At 42.3% G+C, this 18,981-nt stretch overlaps 3 protein-coding genes and 1 pseudogene across 5 annotated transcripts; 2 read left to right on the plus strand and 2 right to left on the minus strand.

The window, feature by feature from the left end:
- Positions 1-840: 840 nt before the first annotated feature.
- On the minus strand, positions 841-6,921 carry LOC103848055 (annotated as a pseudogene).
- LOC103848054 (outer envelope protein 39, chloroplastic) lies at positions 6,841-9,490 on the plus strand. Of its 3 annotated transcripts, XM_009125044.3 has the most exons (11): positions 6,854-7,113; positions 7,389-7,455; positions 7,542-7,577; positions 7,661-7,805; positions 7,879-8,037; positions 8,105-8,175; positions 8,277-8,355; positions 8,461-8,576; positions 8,657-8,804; positions 8,878-8,947; positions 9,027-9,490. In XM_009125044.3, exons 1-11 carry the CDS (start codon positions 7,080-7,082, stop codon positions 9,188-9,190), a joined length of 1,089 nt encoding a protein of 362 aa, XP_009123292.1. In that variant the 5' UTR covers positions 6,854-7,079; the 3' UTR covers positions 9,191-9,490. The 3 variants fall into 3 exon arrangements, with proteins under 3 accessions (XP_009123294.1, XP_009123292.1, XP_009123291.1); XM_009125046.3 differs by lacking the exon at positions 7,542-7,577 and having other exon boundaries at positions 6,841-7,113; positions 7,619-7,805; positions 8,461-8,549; XM_009125043.3 differs by lacking the exon at positions 7,542-7,577 and having other exon boundaries at positions 7,619-7,805.
- A 179-nt stretch (positions 9,491-9,669) lies between these two features.
- LOC103848053 lies at positions 9,670-11,216 on the minus strand. Its single transcript, XM_009125042.3, has 3 exons — positions 10,764-11,216; positions 10,239-10,346; positions 9,670-10,145 (listed from the first exon to the last, which is right to left on the minus strand). The coding sequence occupies exons 1-3, from the start codon at positions 11,166-11,168 to the stop codon at positions 9,834-9,836; spliced, it is 825 nt and encodes a 274-aa protein (XP_009123290.1). The 5' UTR covers positions 11,169-11,216; the 3' UTR covers positions 9,670-9,833.
- A 124-nt stretch (positions 11,217-11,340) lies between these two features.
- LOC117125915 lies at positions 11,341-18,059 on the plus strand. Its single transcript, XM_033272864.1, has one exon. It carries the CDS (start codon positions 11,904-11,906, stop codon positions 17,811-17,813), a length of 5,910 nt encoding a protein of 1,969 aa, XP_033128755.1. The 5' UTR covers positions 11,341-11,903; the 3' UTR covers positions 17,814-18,059.
- Positions 18,060-18,981: the final 922 nt, after the last annotated feature.

Here is an 18,981-nt window from a genome sequence, read left to right on the forward strand (position 1 = left end):
TAAAATGATAACTTTCTAAATATAAATTTATATTTCTTATTATTTTATGATTTTTGATATTTTTATAATTATATTAAATGTAAATATTGTTAATTTATTATTTTACTGTTACCGCATTTGGTAGTTAACCAGTCATAAGTCACCCGCAAACGCACCAATTTTTAACCGCAGTACCAGTCGTACAAATCTCTTAAAACCGCTAGAAACTGCAACCACCCGCATCCACAAACTTCCGCAACCGCAACCGCTGCGTTTGAAATAGTCAGGCCCTATATATAACAAACTAAACTCATTCCTCCAGCATCACTACCAACCTAAATCTAAACTGCGACACCAAACAAAAACGAGTTCTATGAATTCCATCTTTGATTTGAGAACGTAAGCAGGTGGTTTTCAAATATGTGAGGAGCTATGAATGATGTTCTCACATTTTATTTCACCCTAAACTTCCAGAGAACGAAGCTTTCAAAAAAGTAAGAAATAAAAACATTTTAATCCTTCTTAATTAATTCACTTTTATGTTTATGTACAGAAACTAAGCTGACGGAAAGATTTTATTTTTTCAGGATTCCGGTTATATAGTGCCTCCTGATTGGAGACATTTATATTTTGAATTCTACCTATGCTTCTATTTTCTGAAGAGTTATTATTGGGTTCATTTAAAGTTTAGGATTTATCCAAAGGTTTAGGGTTTACTCAAAGGGTTTAGGTTTTAGGATTTATGGTTTAGGATATATTTTTTTCCTGACAACGTTAAAAATATTTTTTTTTGTTACTACTATTTTTTTTTATTTTTTTTTTGTTTTAAAAACATAATATAATTTTACAAGATTCGGTTTCTTTTTATAAAATATATCGGATAAAAAACAACACAATCATATTGGTTGGTGAACCCAAGAATAAATATTTTCTGAATAATTGAGTTTTTTTTTTTTTGCAATGTGTTGTTGATGTTTTCTATTTTTATGATTCTGCGTTTTTAGCCTTCTATCTTCGAGTTGAATTGAGGATTATCTACTGTTAAGTTATCTTGACAGAAATAAACTATAATAATGTGTTATTTTTAGTTGTGTAGTGTCTTCGGTTAAGAAACAAGAATAAAGAACTAACCTAACTTAATCAATTTAAAAACTTAACATATAAATTTAATTAACCTGAAACCGTTAGATACGATGTCGACTTATTTTGGTGCAGAATCATTTTATGTTTTGTGTTGATTATGCCTTCGGTGCAGAATCAATTTACAACAGCACGTATAAATCCAGAAGACGAACCTGCGATTAGTTGATATGAGCTTAAAAGGAATAATCCTTGGTCCGTCAGTTCTCCGATCTTCTGAGCTTCAGCTCTTGAGAAACATGAAACATGTAATAGTTTATATGTAATTTTCTTTTCAGTCGGAGGTTCAACCTCTCGGTAGTTTATAGGTTGTTTTATTACATGCAAGCTTTTATAGGAGTGCATATAGTTTTGTCCCTTAATTTAAATAAATATTAACAAAGTGTTTTATCTGCATATAAATTATACTCTCCGCATTTTCTCAACCTGCGCTTTTGCGCGGCTCATCACCTAGTTGTTGTTAAATGTATATGTATGTTAATATCAAAATTCATATTTTTCCTAATTTGTTTTGTTCAATATATTGATATGAATTTTGATAAAAAGTAAAGGTATTCAATGTCCACAAGTGTCAAAATGATATTGTGGGAAATGGACAATATATGTGATTAGTTGTCTCTTATTAGGAAAAATCTTTATTCTTAATGTGTAATATAACATACACAAATTTGTTAATTACATATTTTAGGACAAATTAATTTACCATTTATAAAATGTTACATTGTATGGGCATATTGTACAAAATTCAGAGTTGTTGTAATTTGGAAATATATTAATTATATTTATAGGAATCTCATTCTAAAATGACTACATCTTAACTCAGAAACAAAAAAAAATTGAAAGAAAATTTAACTTTATAAAATATTAGATGTTATTTTTTAAATTTTGAAATAAAATATGTTTATTTATTTCAGTATAGTTAATATACATAGATGTATATTTGTCTTTATATTTTTAGTAAATGGTATTTTGTGATTCTTTTCTGTCTATTTAAATTGAGAGATATTTTACATGATAGCCTTTTTAGTTTATTTTCGCAAAAATAGCTTTTGATGTGAAAAAGACCAAAACAAGTTTTATTAAAGGGCAAATATACATTTATATCCTATGATTAACTAATCTAGATTTATGATTTAGAGTTAAGAGGTGGATTTTTTAGGGTGGGATTCAAACTTTTAAAAATAAAAAATAAATATTAAAAGTTTCAAAATAAAAAGGAGTTATTCTGGTCATTTCATTTTTTGAGAGTTATTTTGCTGACAAAAACCTAAAAAAAAATTTGAGAAAATTTCCCAAAACTCTCTAGGATAATGTTATTAGTTTATTTTCACAAAAAAATAGCTCTCAATAAGAAAAATGACCAAAATATGTTTTATTAAAGGGTAAATATACATTTACATCCTCGGATTTACAAATCAAGACTTAGGGTTTAAAATTAAGTGGTGTATTTTGAGGGTGGTTTTTCAAATTTTAAAAAATAACTATTAAAAATTTCAAAAAAAGATAGATTATTTTGGTTGTTTTCTTTTTTTGATGACTATTTGGGTGAAAAAAAAACATAAAAATGCTATTTGAGAGAACTGCCCTTAAATTTATTCATTTTAAACAATTGTTATTCAACTAAATAGTTTTTATTAACATATGCGTAAGGAAAGGTTTGGAATAAGGAAAGCGCTCTCTCTCCTCTTTTTCTCTCTCGCCTCTCTCTACATAAGGTTTCTGAATTAGGGTTTTCGTCTTCCCCGGCGGCCGCCGTGTCCTTTCTGGTAGTCGCCGGAGCTTCTGTGTGTTTCTCTCCTCTCTTCTCCTTCCGTTCCTCTTGTTATTTCCGTCGTCTCTCTCTTTGTTTGCGGTTATGGGTTGAGCGCAGCCGGGTCCTCCTTGGTTCAGATCCGGCGGTTCCTGTTATAGATCTGGCGCGTGCGTGGTGGTTTAGGCGAGGCTTGAGGACGGTCTCTGCCTCCGCCGTGTCTCAGTTCAGTTCTGTTGAGGGGTCTCTGTCCGAGGGTTTTTCTCTGTCTCTGGCTGTGTTTCTTCGAGATGTGGTGGCGCGTGAGTCGTTAAGAAATCCTCTTTGGTTCTTCTACGGTGTGGCATTTGGCTGTGCGGTGGGACTTCTAGGTGCGGATTGGAGCATGTGGGTTTGCCAATCTCTTGCTTCTCTTTTCCTCTTCGGTCTTCCGGTGGTCTCTGGAAGAAGCGCGTGGAGTGTATCCTTTGGTGGGTCGTCGTCTCACCTAGGGTTTAGTTCCAGTGGCGGCGTGTATTGGAATGGTCTCCTCCGTTTGTGTCGACTTGTTGGCAGGTGGAGTGTTTGATTTTTCCTCGAAGGCGAAATAGGTTTGACGGTGTGGCGCTCAGCCCTCCTTTCTCTTTCCTTTAGTCATCTTCTCGACGGTTGGCTGCGTGATGGAGTTTGGGTCCGACGTTTGCGGACTGGCTTCAGTTGGGTTATCGGTCTCCTTGGTAGTTTGATGGTCCTTTCTCCGGAGGCAGTTGTGCCTAACCAGTCCCGTTACTCTATACGGGTTTTGGGTTAAAGGAGTGTATACGGTCCCGGGTTGGAGTGTTTGAGGCAGCAATCTCTGGCCCTCCTCCTCGAACGACGGCATTGCTGGTTATGGACTTCGCTTCGTGCTGCCGGTGAGGGATATTGGATGAGCTTGTGAGTCCGAGTTGTGTTTCTTTGCGCAGGTGTTGTGGTGGGGGTCGGTGCAGAAGCTGTAGGAGCCGTGTGTTTCAAGGTTTGAGGGCGCCTTTCTTTCCGGTAGTTCGCGGCAACTGTATGGGCCATTCCACTCATTCCTCGTTTAAGAGCCTTCACTTCTCCGTTGGAGTTCGGTTTAATTTCAGGGTTCGATCTGTTTTCTTTCGGTTTGCTGTTGGTTAGATGCTCTGTTTAGTTTTAATTACTGCATTCTGCTATTTTGTTTCTATGTTCTTTTGTCAAAAACTTGAAAATCTTGGTATAATAATTTAACATTTTACCAAAAAAAAAAACATATGCGTAAATTATTACTATATTAGAAACTCTATAAATTAATACTCGATAAATTAATAATCTCTATAAATTAATAAATTTCGTCTGTCCCAACTTGGACCGGTTCAAAATTTGCACAAATCGATAAAATAATATGATAATAATTGGTTGGAAAATTTTATGTAAATATATGGTCTCATTAAAATTATAAATAAATAATTTATATCTATACATATTTTATATAAGTAAGAACCTATTATTATATTATTTGTTTTATATTCACAATAGAATTATTTTATATTTTCTTAACTTTTTTTTTGTAACACTTGCATATTTTCTTAACACTTAGGGGGCCTTATTGAATTAGGGATTTGAGAAAGTTTTCAAGATTTTAAGATTTAGAGGGTTTTGTTGAATTCAAGGATTATGATGGAGGGTTTTGTTGAATTCAATGATTTTGATGGAGATTTAAAAAGAGAATTTGGTAGGATATGGTAAAATCTTTTTAATATTTTTTTAACAAAAACTTAAACCACTAAACTACAAAATCGTAATCTGATTGTTAGGTTTATATTAAAACATATATTATCAAATGATATTACTATACATTATAAAGAAATATAGTCTTGTAACGATTGCGCGTACGGTGAAAAAAAATTAAAACGTTTTTTGATAGGTTGCAGAGTTCAAACAAAAGTCCAACTCTTCTATTTCTCCTCTGTTATGTGCTCCCTATGTGCTCCTTCACATCTTCTCTCTGTCGGTAATCCGCCAATAAGAGGATTGCCTATGTAGTTTTTTTCTCGTTGAAGGTGCTAAATTGTCTTCTTTGGAGAATGATACCTGATATATTGTTCATGAGACTTGAATACCGCAAGAGAAGTAAGGTTTGTTAGCTGAAGAGGTATGTTTCTATGTAACATGTTATAAGAAAGATCAAGGTCTCAATGTCCAGCAGCTTTGAGAAGATATCCGGTATAGAGCTCGACAAGAAATTGTGAGATAGATTCATGGCTTCGTAGTTTTGAGAGTACTCCAATTCTGATGGGATAACACCACTTAATCCATCGTTAGACAGATCCAAACCATATATATAATCAACTGTTCCTCTACTGAACTCAGATTTCAGTGTAAGAATCGCACTTTGATTTGTTCATTCTCACAGCACAAGAAACAACATACCTCTATTTCTTCTCGAAAGTACAAAACTTAGGCCTTCGATGATGATTTCTTCTTTGAAGGACCAGCTGTTTTCTGCTCTGCTTTCTTGAATATATTGGCTACAGTAGCTTGAACGAGCTACCGTCTTTGATGATTGTTTTTTCCTTTTTAGCTGGAAGTTCATTAAGCAACTTGCCTGCTGATGTAATAGTAATATCAGCTTGAGGTTCCTCACGACCTTTTATTGAAAAATCAGATTCCAACACAGGTTTCCATCTTCTTCATCAGATGTATTGTCTTAACTAGTTCACTTTGACCTGAAGAGTTTTTTGGAAAAGTATCTGCAAAGTTGAACTTCTTGCCAGAAATTCTCTGAGACTGTTGAACCTGAGTTAGTTGAACTGGTGTAACTTGAATCTTATCAGCCATATACTCTCCATCATCAGACAAAAGCTCCTCCATTTCAACTTCAGGTGAGTCTGTCTCTGTCTCCGTTGGTTAGCTACCAGTTTCAGGAATCGCAACCGTCTTAACCGAAGCTGCTGTTGCTACTGCTCCTGCACCACCTCGGAAATCAAACTCAGTCTGCTCTGCCTGAGACAATTCTTCAGGGAAATCAAGACGGGCTTCTTCAGGGTTTTCCTCTTTAGTCCCAATCCACCATGATTTTCATGTTATCAAAATAGTTATCGCATAAGACGTTTTTGCCACCTAGAGAATTGCAGAGACAAGTATCTGTTCTTCGGATACAAGATCGTTCCAAAAAGGTTTATTCGACCCTGGAGGGAAGGTGACGTAGAGGACGGGGTTTTGGTGGAGAGTCGATCGAGATCGCGGATAGTGACGCCGGAGATGGGAGCGAGGATACCAGGGATGGAGAAGAGGAAGCTGTTCTAGAGCTGTGACTTGAGGATGATGTTGGAGCCGTAGTGCTTCTCTCTGATCCGTTCTCTTGTCCCAAATATGAAATAATTGTTTTTTCTTAAATTCCATCTCTTTAGATGGTATTCTTTTTATTGGATTTGAAGAGTAAATCATAGTTTTCAATAATCTAAAATAATTTCTGATAAATCTCATTGATGAAATCCATATTTTACAATAAGAGGTGATTTGGTAGGGTTTTTATAAATGCTACATTCAATAAGGGAGGATTTGTAGAACTTTTTATAAATACCTAATCCAATAAGAGAAGATTTGGCAAAATCCTAAAATTTGATGAAATCCCTAATCCAATAAGCCCCACTTAATGTAGTTTTGATGAGATTTAGTAATATTATATCTAAAAAACATTTAAATTTTATGCAGTATATATTATATACACCAAATAATATAATATAATTAATATAAATGTTAAATATCAAAAAAATAACAGTTAATGTCTATACAGTAAATCAAATATTTTCTTATCTTAGAATAAATATATTTCAAAATAGGAAATCTAAATAAATAAATTTTTATAAATTAATATCTTTATAAATGATAAAATTTCAAGATTTTAATATTATTAATTTATAGAGTTTTTACTGTTTTTCTATGAATCATTTGAGTTTCTCTAGTATTATAATATGACAGTAGAGACGGCCCACGTGCATAAAGCCCAGAACGCAGAAGAGAATAAAGACGAAAGAGATAAACCAAAACTTCCTTCCTTGTCTACACATCCTAGGCATCAAAATCCTCTGCAATCCCACGAAACAAAGATTCCTCTTTTTCTCCTCAGTTTTAAATCAGAAACAGTAACCACATTGCTTGTTTTTCTTTACGCCAAATCCTGTATTGGGTTCTCTTTTATGTTTGAAGTTTCTCTTAGGCCATCGCCATGGGAGCTCAGAAGAGCATCCACGCTGGCAGAGGTCCATTCTTATGTTCTCCTTCTGTTCTACACTATCTCAAATTAATTGTTTGAAAAAATGAGAACTTATTGTGAAAATTAGCCACAACCATAGCTGATTGTATAATTTATGTATAGATACATTTGTAAGGGAAAACATGTTCTTTTCTTTTTTTTTAAAAAAAAATAAGAATTTCGTGTTTGTTTTTGAAAGTAGTAAAAGATGTATATGATGGGATTGAAGTATCTATCAGTTTTGGTTGTGAATTGCTTTGTTTCTGTTTGATTGCATTTCAGCCAAGATTGATGTGAATGTGGATTTCACTCACAAGCTTTGTACTTCCTTAATGTTCCCTACTTTCAGGTTTGCTCCCATCATAATATATGCTTCAACTTAAAACATTAATCAACAATACTTACTTGAGAAAATCTATCATTTTTTTTTAACAGGGACACTAGCAGTCCTCTTTCTCTAGTGATTGGCAGGCAAGTTCTTTGACTCTAAATGATAATTTTTGACTCTGCAGAACTGACAAATGTTGGTTTGGGTGGTCTCTGTATGTTGGCAGCCTCTGTATAAAGCATCCGAATTTGTTTGGAGGAAGCGAGAAGCTTGATGTATCGTGGGATAAAGGGTTGTATGATTCCAACGTGCTCGTGGCTTTTAGGAGACCTAGACCCGAATGGCGACCCCAACAGTGCTTCTTTATACAGGTTTCAACCATCATCAAACAAACATATATATCAAAAACTGCATTTTATAATAGCTTCAAAAATAATGTGACAGCATTCTCTGTCACCTGAGATTGGAGTCCACGGAACTCCATATGACAATTTCTCCCGGTCAGGAAGCGGAGGTGTAAATCTGTCTAAACTGGCAGTTGGTTTAGACTTGAGTGAGCCGGCGAGTTCAAAGTGGAGCAGCACAACCAGTGTTAAGTTTGAGGTACCTTCTCCTTCTCCACACCTTGAACAATATTGTTCATCTACTTACAAGAGTAATATTGGTGCAGCATGTGCGTCCTATGAACGATGAAGGACGTTTGATAACGAGAGACGTGGATGGATTCCCTGTAACCTGCAGGTGATATTACCTTGACTTGAGTTGAGTTGAGTTTTGTTTCCTTGATCCCTAGCATAAGACTGATAATTTACATGGGCCTAGATATGTTTTTGCCTATGCAGTGGAAATACTCATGACAGTATGGTCGTTTTAAAGCAAGAATCCCGGTTTGCAAAGGCTAACGACCAAGGTCTTTCTCATGTAAGAAGATGCTCTTCACTTTCTCTTTCAATATCCCACCAAAAAAACCTTCTTTTTTTTTTCTGTTTCAATATCCCAGCAGACTTGTGTTTTCCTATTTTTCAGTTCAGCATGCAAATAGAACAAGGTATTCCGGTTGTGTCCAAGTGGCTTATCTTCAACCGTTTCAAATTCGTCGCATCAAAAGGTGTCAGGTTGGGACCGGCCTTTCTCTTAGCAAGGTACTACTGGCTGACAAGTAGATGAGGCTTTGGTGTGGATTCTTCTGACCTCCTCTCTTTATTTTATTTTTCTGTGACAGCCTGACAGGTGGGTCAATTGTAGGAGACATGGCTCCTTATCAAGCATTTGCCATTGGTGGGCTAGGCAGTGTTCGTGGATATGGTGAGGGCGCTGTTGGATCCGGACGTTCTTGCCTCGTTGCTAATACAGAATTGGCATTGCCTTTGGTAAATGAGGAGCTGTTGCCTTACTCTTATTCTAAACCATTTAAGTGAGCTTTGCTTCCTTGTTTGTTTGCAGAACAAGATGACAGAAGGAACAATCTTCTTGGATTGTGGAACGGACCTAGGTTCAAGCCGTCTTGTCCCCGGTAAGCTCCTCCTCTGAACCATACAGAACTTTTGTTTTGAACACTAAAATTGATGAAATCAATTGGAATTTGGTTTAAGGAAACCCGTCGTTGAGACATGGGAAGCCGGGGTTTGGGTATGGATTCGGGTATGGGCTACGGTTCAAGTCCCCGTTGGGTCACCTTCAGGTTGATTATGCCATAAATGCTTTCAACCAGAAGACTCTTTACTTTGGTGTCACCAACCTTGCCTCTTCATCATAGCTACAATCAAGAGAAGCACATATTCAGTGTCTTGATTCACACGTATACATATATATTTGTGTGTTGAGTTGAGACCAGGAAACGCCACAAGAGGAGGCTAACACGGCCCTAGAAGAAGCTGTTATAAAATTTGACAGATATGTTGAGGAGAAAAGAAAAAATGTTGTCATAGGAATCATGTAATTGTCACATGACCAAAAAGTTATAGCGTGCAGCTGCCAGAGTTTTGTCTGAATGCTGCAAGTTTCAATTGAGAAGAGAACACACATTTGATTTGAATGCATCTCTTGCTTTTTGCTTTTCCATATCTGAGTTGAGCTTTAGTTTGCAGAATCGTTTTTAAGATTTGGATTTAAAAAAACCACAGGTATGACTATTAAAGCTGAACCAATCGAAATTGGATGGTTTAACTGAAGTCTTTGGGTGTGTTATTTTAAAGAAAGTAGTACTGCTGAAACCAGAACCAGAACCAATTGATATGTATGAGAATTGATTTTTGTAAGCGGATTAAAAATCAAATGTGTGGTTGAGCCAAACAAGAATTGACTTGAATAAGGGACATTACGGTTCATACCATAACCATTTCTGCAAATTTGGTCTTACATTCCATACAGCTTGTTAAAAAGAAAAAAAAAAGGAAGGTTTAGAAGAAATTGTTGAACTGACTGGTAAGGGAGCTCTTGAGGTTGGAATAGAGACCGTAAAGAGAATACTGCTTCATGTTCTCGACTTCATACCACGAGTTAAGAACCGCCAAGTGTTTGTCAGTCCCGGAAAACGCAAGCTGGATACCGAGACTGCAGTCCACAGTGCCTCCGCGGCCTTTGCAGCTGGGTGTTCTGATAGCACAATCTTGCTTGTTGAGGCACACAAAGTTGGAGTTCCCCTTGCAGGACGCACACCCGTCTCTCTTCCAGAAGAGGTTTTGAAGCCTGCCTTTCTGAAACTCCATCACCTTCCAAACAAAATGCAGAGCCATGACAAGAGGTCCTTGGAGGAGGACTGAGCCTAGATAATAAGATTATTTGAGACAGGGGAGATGATCTACCAAAGTAAAACTGGTAACGGTGTAGGTGGAGTTAGCAATAAAAGCCGGAGGAGACCTAGCTGCATATTTCCGACCAGCGAAAGCCACCATATATCCACCATAGTTGTCCTTGCATTCAAAAACAACATATATTTATAGCCAACTGCATTAACCAAATCAAGTACAACTTGTAAAGCCAGTGATGTTTGAACCTAGTCATGGGTTAATTTAAAATCACATAAAAACCAAATCTGATATATATTTTTTTCTATTCAACCGCAAATATTTATAACAATTGTGTTAGCAGAGACATGAATCAAAATCTAATCTAATTAGTGTAGTAATGTCAACATAATGCAGTGGAATATTCAAGAAACAAAAGACGATTAAATCCACTAAGACAAGCAATGGAAACTATTAAGGACTTGTTACCAAAAGTGGAAATACTCATGTTTGACTTGTCGTTATAAGAAAAACAAAATCTAAACTCTGATTTAATCACTAAAATTAGTAATAATAATAAAAAAAAAAAGAATCGGAGTATACAGGGAAGAAGGCAGAGGTGTTGATGGAGAGAAGAGAGATCTCGTCGATCTTAGGACGGAAGATAGAGAGCTGAGAGTTCATGGCGGCGAGGGTTAGTCGACGGTCGCATGGAGAGAGAAGAACCGTCTGGTTGAGGAAGAAAGAAGCACGCGAAGAGAAGGCGATTCCGAAGGTGAATCCATCGGATCTCTGGATTCTGGTGTCGGAGCAAGGCGAGTAGACGTTGTTGGTGTTTCCTCCCAAGGCAGCCGCTCCTCCGGCGATGGTTAGAGCCACGACGAGGAGCGTTAGGGTTTGCATTTTCGAAATGTTTTGGGAACTGTGAAGAGAGAAAGAGAGAGAGAGTGTGTGTGTGAGTCTGTTTGTGGCTTTCACGTTCGCCTTCGTCGTTTTCCGCAGCTTCATCACTCTTCCGACTTTGGAAAATTCCAAAAGTTTTCTCTTTTCTTTTCAAAGGAAAAATATAGCTTTTTCGTAAAAGTACTTTTGAAAATTAACTGTTTGGAAATTACTTACAAAATATAGAAATGTTTCCCAGACAATGAGTTTGGATTTTAATTTTTAACTGTTGATAAGCTCATTTGTAATGTAGAGGATGGATTTAATCATCCCACAAGGCCCAAGGAATAGAAGGCCTGGCCCAGACCAAGGAAAGCGATGGCTCGAAGAGTCGGCTTAAACCGGTTGATTACTCGGCTTGCCTCTACAGTATCTCGAGTCGAGCGACGCCGACTAAGAGGCACACAGCTCGGCGACCGCTCGGACGAATGCAGGCCTCTCGGCCCAATAAGGAAGGCCCACGAAGACAACTTAAGCTAGGTCAAGAACGACACATCAGAGGGCTATATAAGGAGAAGGAAGAGAAACGAGAAGGGGATCCGAAATCATCTGACTAACATCTGGCGGCTAGATTAGGGTTTTCACCTTTGTTTCATCTTGCCGTTATTTGTACTTTTCCGGTAGCTCATCGAGTTACCGGCTTCTCTTCTGTCGCATTCTCTTTACTTCTCTTGTAACCGACTGAACGTCTCTTCCGACCATAATAAAACGTCTTTGTTAAACCCACATCCTTTTATCACCGTTTTCCGATCAAACAGTTGGCGCCCACCGTGGGGCCTTTAGCAAAGTAACGTTAGTACTATGGTTGTCAGCAACGACAGTTCTTCGTCTGGCGAGGAGCGCGAAGCCCTCGAGGTGATGCCGGCTCCCGAGGTAACACCTACGCCTACACCAGTAACTCCGCCACCCCCTCCTGCGTCCATGGAAACCATCTTGGCACGCCTCGCCCTACAGGAAGCGGCGCAGAAGGCGGCGGTCGACCAAATCACAGCGATAGCAAAAATACTCGCCCCTATCGCTGCAAACGCCGAAGCTTCAACGGCGCAGTACCGTCGACACCTGTTCGCCACTGAACGAACCACCAACGTAGCACCCGCGCGGGATAACAACTACCAGAGCGCCGGTAACAGCAACCTGAGCGCCGGTAACGACATCAACGCAGACACCGCAAGCGAGCTAGCCGCGTTGAAACAGTCGGTCCTCGACATCAACTCAAAGATCCACCAGGTGACGACCTCGGCGCCCCAAATCGAGCACGTACTCGCGGAATCTCTTCGCACACCCTTCACGCAAAGGGTCACCGGCGTACGGCTCCAGAAGATGGAGAAACTTCGTCTTCCAACCTTCAAGGGTCTCTCCGACCCTTCTACTCATGTTACGTCCTTCAACATAGCGATGCGACGCGCAAATCTGACCGACGAAGACAAAGACGCCGGCTTTTGCCAACTCTTTGTCGAAACCCTAGAGGGACCGGCCCTTACTTGGTTCACAGGCCTCAGAGAAAACTCCGTCGATTGTTTCCACGACCTCTCGACGGCCTTCCTGAAGAATTATATCATGTTCACCAACCAAGAAACGACCGTGTCCGACCTGTGGAACCTCACTCATACCAGCGGCCAAAGCCTCCGCGACTTCATGGAAAAGTTCAAGGCTATCGTCTCGAAAGTTGATATTCCTGATCCTATCGCTGTCGAGTCTCTGATGAATACCTTGCACGTTGACTCCACGTTCCGTCAGGATCTCTACCGATACCCGACGAAATCTGTGTCTGACGCCATCGCTCGCTCAAACAACTTCATCCGCATGGAAGAAGACACAAGAGCAAAGTTTGCAAAAGAAGCAGCAGCGAAACAGCGACCCGCCCGAACAAACGACACCCGCCCTGAGCCCCGCCAGCACTCCTCCGGTGGGAACACCACTCAGAAGCGAGGCTACGTTAGCTCGGTCGACGACGAGGAATCGCCAAAGACAGCAGCCGTCACGCGAGAGAAAGCCTGGAACCACTGGGATCGAGACTCCGCCTCGAAGCAATCAAAGTCGTCCGAACCAGCGAGTTCAAACTCTGAGGAGCCAAAGAAATGGTGCCTCTACCACAAAAGGGATTCCCATGATACGAAAGAGTGCAAAGTCCTCATCGGGCAATTTTTCGACGGAATTACCAACGGGACAATTCAAATGCCCACCTCTCCAACGACACCGAAAAACACCAAAAGTTGGAGTAAGAACAAGGAGAAGAAGGCACAGAAGTCTCAGCAGAACACGGCCCCTAGCGAGGAAAGAGCGAGCCCTGAGCGCACTCCTGTCAACAACGTCGGCCCCGCCAACGACTCATCAGAAGACGAACATCCGCGTCGCCGGCGACGAGTGGAAGTCATACTCTCTCGCCCTTGTGACTCTTCTGACGACGACTCCTCGACAATGCAATCAGATTTACGCGACAAACTGAACAGCAAAGTCGAGCAATCTCTCACTTCCCCGACAACAGACAAAGATCTGCGCACCCTATTGAAGCGAAAGAACGCTACGAACGAACACGTCGGAAGCGCCGACCTCCGCGCGACCATCTCAAAATCCAGCGCCAGGGGGATAGGTCAACACGGCGACCTTCGCGACCAGCTCAATTCAAAGGCCGATGACCTGCGAATCCAACTCAACCGTTCAAAAGGGTCCGATCTGCGACGACGTCTCGAATCAAAAAAGAAAAAGCCCGCAGAAACTCTTCAATTCGAGAACACAACCGATGACTTAAGGAAGCAACTCGAATCAATGCGAGCTACCCGCAATCCGCACATTAGCGTAATCATGGGAGGATCACCTCCTTGCGGCGACTCAGTTCGAGCTGTCAAAGACTACAAACGACAAGCCACCACCTCCAAGAACTGGCCGCCTCCAGTCGAAAATGATCACCAGATCACTTTTTCGGCACTGGATACCAAGGGCATCCATACGCCACACAACGATCCTCTCCTCGTCGACCTCGACATCGGAGAATGCCTAGTCGCAAAAGTCCTTATCGACACCGGCAGCTCGGTCGATCTCATCTTTCGCGACACACTGGACAAAATGGGAGTCGATTTGAGAGATATGAAGCCTTCCTCTCGCACGCTCACTGGCTTCAACGGGGCCTCGGAGCAAATGATCGGAACAATTCGTCTTCCAGTATACGCAGGTGGTATAACCCGTACCGTCAAGTTCTCCGTCATCCGAGCCAAAGCACCCTACAATGCCATCCTCGGAACACCATGGTTGCATTCCATGAAAGCCGTTCCCTCGACGTACCATCAATGCGTCAAGTTTCCCGGCAAAGACGGCAAAACACAGACGATTCGGGGAGATCAACAAGCCGCGAGAGAACTGCTGATTGCAACTGTAAAGATGCAGCAACAGGCTTCCCTCGTCAACTCCGTCAGTAAACCACTCAGCAAGATATACCCCCAGAAGGAGGAAGTTCGCGAAGTCGCAATCGATGAATCCGACCCAACGAAAATCATCCGAGTTGGCGTCTACCTGTCCGACGACATATGTTCAAAGATCATCTCTTTCATCAAAGACAACGCTTCAACGTTCGCCTGGAAGACCTCCGACATGAAGGGGATCGACCCCGCAGTTACTTCCCATGAACTGCACGTCGACCCGACGTTCAAACCCATCCGACAGAAGCGACGGAAACTCGGTCCAGAAAGATCTAAAGCAGTGAACGACGAAGTCGACAGGCTCCTCGACGCGGGTTTTATCACCGAAGTTCGATACCCTGAATGGTTAGCCAACCCGGTCGTCGTCAAGAAGAAGAACGGCAAATGGCGCATATGCGTCGATTTCACGGACCTCAACAAGGCATGCCCAAAGGATAGTTACCCACTCCCTCACATCGATCGTCTCGTCGAATCAACTGCCGGTAACGAACTCCTAACCTTCATGGACGCTTTCTCGGGCTACAACCAGATCTTGATGCATCCCGATGATCGCGAGAAGACAGCATTCATCACCGACAGAGGGACTTATTGCTACAAGGTGATGCCCTTCGGGCTAAAAAACGCCGGTGCGACTTATCAGCGACTCGTTAACCGAATGTTCGCTGATCAGCTTGGCAATACCATGGAAGTGTACATCGACGATATGTTGGTGAAATCGCTCAAGGCCGACGACCACCTAAATAACTTACGCGACTGCTTCAAGATCTTGAACGACTATGGGATGAAACTTAACCCGGCCAAATGTACCTTCGGTGTCACCTCAGGGGAATTCCTCGGCTACATCGTCACTCAGCGAGGAATCGAAGCTAACCCCAAGCAGATCTCGGCGATTCTCGACCTTCCAAGCCCAAAAAACAGCCGCGAAGTGCAGCGACTAACGGGACGCATAGCAGCTCTCAACAGGTTCATCTCGCGATCGACCGACAAGTGTCTTCCCTTCTACGAGCTACTAAGGGGAAACAAGAGGTTCGTCTGGGATGAAAAATGCGAAGAGGCATTCAATCAACTCAAGCATTATCTCACGACCCCACCCGTGCTATCGAAGCCAGAAGCCGGCGACACACTGTCTCTCTACATCGCCGTCACATCCTCCGCCGTCAGCAGCGTATTGATTCGAGAAGATAGGGGAGAACAGAAACCAATCTTTTACACAAGTAAAAGAATGACGGAGCCTGAGACGAGATATCCAACACTCGAAAAGATGGCCCTAGCTGTCGTCACCTCGGCAAGAAAACTGCGACCCTACTTCCAGTCGCACACGATCGAAGTACTGTCCAACCAACCACTCAGAACGGTTATGCAAAATACTAACCAATCGGGGCGGTTGACCAAATGGGCGATGGAGCTGAGCGAACATGACATCGTATACAAGAATCGCACAGCAGCAAAGTCACAAGTCCTTGCCGACTTCTTGATCGAGTTGACGCCAGAGCTGGAACAAGACCTCATCCTACCAAGCGTAAACTGGATCCTCCACGTCGACGGTTCATCCACGAGTAAAGGATCAGGAGCAGGAGTGCAATTGCAATCACCAACAGGAGAACTCATCCGACAGTCATTCAGTTTCGGTTTCGCGGCATCAAACAACGAAGCTGAGTACGAATCCCTCATCGCGGGACTCCGTCTCGCCAAAGCGGTGAAAGCCAAACGAATCAGCGCTTACTGCGACTCTCAACTCGTCGTAAGCCAGTACCTCGGTGATTACGACGTCCGCAACGACAGGATGGACGCCTACCTCAAACTCGTCCAAGACCTCACGCGAGACTTCGAGTTCTTCGAACTCACGAAGGTTCCTCGCGGAGAAAATGTTTGTGCCGACGCCCTCGCCGCTCTGGGAAGCAAGCTACATGATCAGGTCAAAAGGACAATCCCGATCCATAAAATCGAGAAACCAAGCATCGATACGAAGGCAGAACAGGCCGCGATTATAGCAGCGATCAACGACGCGATGGACATTGACGAAGTGGAATCCCCCTCGCCAGATGATCACTCAACGGATTGGCGTAAGGAACTCATTGATTACCTCGCGGAAGGTTTACTGCCCGTCGAAAAATGGGATGCCCGGCGACTGAAACGACGCAGCACGCACTACGTCGTCATGGACGGGGAACTACACCGATGGACTGCAACAAAGGTACTACTCAAGTGTATCGCCGGCGAAGAAACAAGACTCGTCATGGCCGAAACACACGAAGGAGCAGCAGGCAACCACTCGGGCGGGCGAGCTCTCGCACTAAAAGTTAAAAACCTCGGATTCTACTGGCCAACAATGAACGCCGACTGCGAGACATACGCGCGCAAATGCGATAAGTGCCAGCGTCACGCCAAAACCATACACAGCCCAACGGAGTTTCTCCACACCTTGACTGCTCCATACCCATTTATGAGATGGGGAATGGACATCATTGGTCCGATGCCGGCATCCCGACAAAAGAAATTCATCCTGGTCCTCACCGATTACTTCACCAAATGGGTTGAAGCCGAAGCCTACGCCAGCATAACCGACAAGGAGGTACAAAACTTCGTCTGGAAGAACATAATCTGCCGACACGGGCTCCCATACGAGATAATCACGGACAACGGTTCGCAATTCATCTCGCATCACTTCAAGGGCTTCTGCGACAGATGGCGCATTCGACTCAACATGTCGACACCGAGAAACCCGCAAAGTAATGGTCAAGCCGAATCGACGAACAAGACCATCATAGACGGTCTGAAGAAACGACTCGACTTAAAGAAAGGTTGCTGGGCAGACGAGCTGGATGGCGTCCTGTGGTCTCATAGAACCACTCCTCGCGGAGCGACGAAGACTACACCCTTCTCAATGGCCTACGGCATCGAGGCAATGGCTCCTGCAGAAGTGAACGTGACGAGTCTACGCCGATCACGAATGCCACAGAACACTGAACTCAACCGCGACATGCTCCTCGACGCACTCGACGATATCGAGAAAAAGCGCGACCAAGCATTACTCCGTATCCAGAATTACCAGCATCAAATCGAGAGCTATTACAACAAAAAGGTCAAGTCGCATCCTCTCGAAATGGGCAACCTTGTCTTAAGAAAGGTCTTCGAAAACACTAAGGAGTGGAAAGCCGGCAAGCTCGGAGCCAACTGGGAAGGACCATACAAGATAGTCGAAGTCATCAAGACAGGAGTATACCGCCTCGAGACTTCGACAGGCGAAGCAGTACCGAGAGCCTGGAACTCCAAACATCTCCGCCTCTTCCATCCTTAATCAGGGAAAATACCAACCCGAGTAAATGCGCCACAAAGGCCACTTTTACTCGCAATTTACTGATCGAGTAAACGCGCCACAAAGGCCGCTTTTACCCCAAAAAAAAAAAAAAAAAAAAAAAAAAAAAATCGAGTAAATGCGCCACAAAGGCCACTTTTACTCGCAATCTAAGAACTACGAATGGCTTGATTCCCGCAAAGGGATACGTAGGCAGCCCAAAGGAAAAGGGTCCAGCCGAAATAAAAAAAAAATATATAAACCCTCCCCGAGGAATCGATCTCCGAAGCAGACGATCACCTAAACGATGCCTACACGAGCACGCCCCGGCTCCTCGAACAAACGTATCGGCACTCGCATCCCACGTCGAATACGTCCTGATCAGACACATATTCACGGGAATCGACCACGTTGCGACCTAAACCAACATGGCCGAGACAATGACTCCAATTCATCCTATAATTAACTAAGTAAGGTCTGGCCAACCAAACGCTTGAAAATTACATTAGGATCGACTCGGAACCGTCAAAGTCGAAAACTTTTAATTAACGACTTAAAGTGGCAAACGGTCGCGACTCAAAGAGGTCGATCGAGACAAAGTCATAACAAGTTTAAAATTATAACGATTCGACATCTCGAACAGCATTTACACCGAACGAACTGAGTCACTTCAAATCTTGAGAAATCACGATTTTGATAGACAAATCTAAGATAAGTAAATCAGTTCAAACCACCAAAAGAGTTTAAGATGGCGAGAAAACAACAAAATAAAAGCCTCGAGGGCAAAGGTTCGAAAAATTACAACAATGAGTCATATAAGACTCGAAAGAAAACAACATACAAGAGACGCTAATCCTCTCGGTCGCTCTCACGATCGTTGAGGGCAGAAAGCTCCGAAGCTCTAACACTCGACTCGCGAGCAATCTCCTCGTTACCTCGACGAGATCCTTCAGCCGAAGTATCCGAGAGTACGAGGACAGGAGCACCGTCTTCAGCAGCGTTGGTCCCCCGATTAGGCGTCTCCCTCTCAAACGCAGCCGAAGAACCCTCTACAAAAGGCGTCGGCTCGTCACGACGTCCATCGATTGGATCAGAAGGCAGAGTAACAAGATTTGCTGCGGTCTCTGGATCAATCAGACTGACGTTGGACCCGAAAGGATCAAGACTCGCC

The sequence above is a fragment of the Brassica rapa genome, chromosome A06 (genome assembly GCF_000309985.2).
Source record: "Brassica rapa cultivar Chiifu-401-42 chromosome A06, CAAS_Brap_v3.01, whole genome shotgun sequence".
In the NCBI taxonomy this organism is placed as follows: domain Eukaryota; kingdom Viridiplantae; phylum Streptophyta; class Magnoliopsida; order Brassicales; family Brassicaceae; genus Brassica; species Brassica rapa.

Coding starts and splice junctions, on each gene's coding strand:
- LOC103848054 (XM_009125043.3), top strand. CDS start 7,080: ATGGGAGCTCAGAAGAGCATCCACGCTGGCAGAG. Junction 8,356..8,460: donor ACGACCAAGGTCTTTCTCAT/GTAAGAAGATGC, acceptor CCTATTTTTCAG/TTCAGCATGCAAATAGAACA. Junction 8,948..9,026: donor TTCAAGCCGTCTTGTCCCCG/GTAAGCTCCTCC, acceptor ATTTGGTTTAAG/GAAACCCGTCGTTGAGACAT.
- LOC103848053 (XM_009125042.3), bottom strand. CDS start 11,168: ATGAAGCTGCGGAAAACGACGAAGGCGAACGTGAAAGCCACAAACAGA. Junction 10,347..10,763: donor ACACCTCTGCCTTCTTCCCT/GTATACTCCGAT, acceptor TTTGAATGCAAG/GACAACTATGGTGGATATAT. Junction 10,146..10,238: donor CCGTTACCAGTTTTACTTTG/GTAGATCATCTC, acceptor TTTGTTTGGAAG/GTGATGGAGTTTCAGAAAGG.
- LOC117125915 (XM_033272864.1), top strand. CDS start 11,904: ATGGTTGTCAGCAACGACAGTTCTTCGTCTGGCGAGGAGCGCGAAGCC.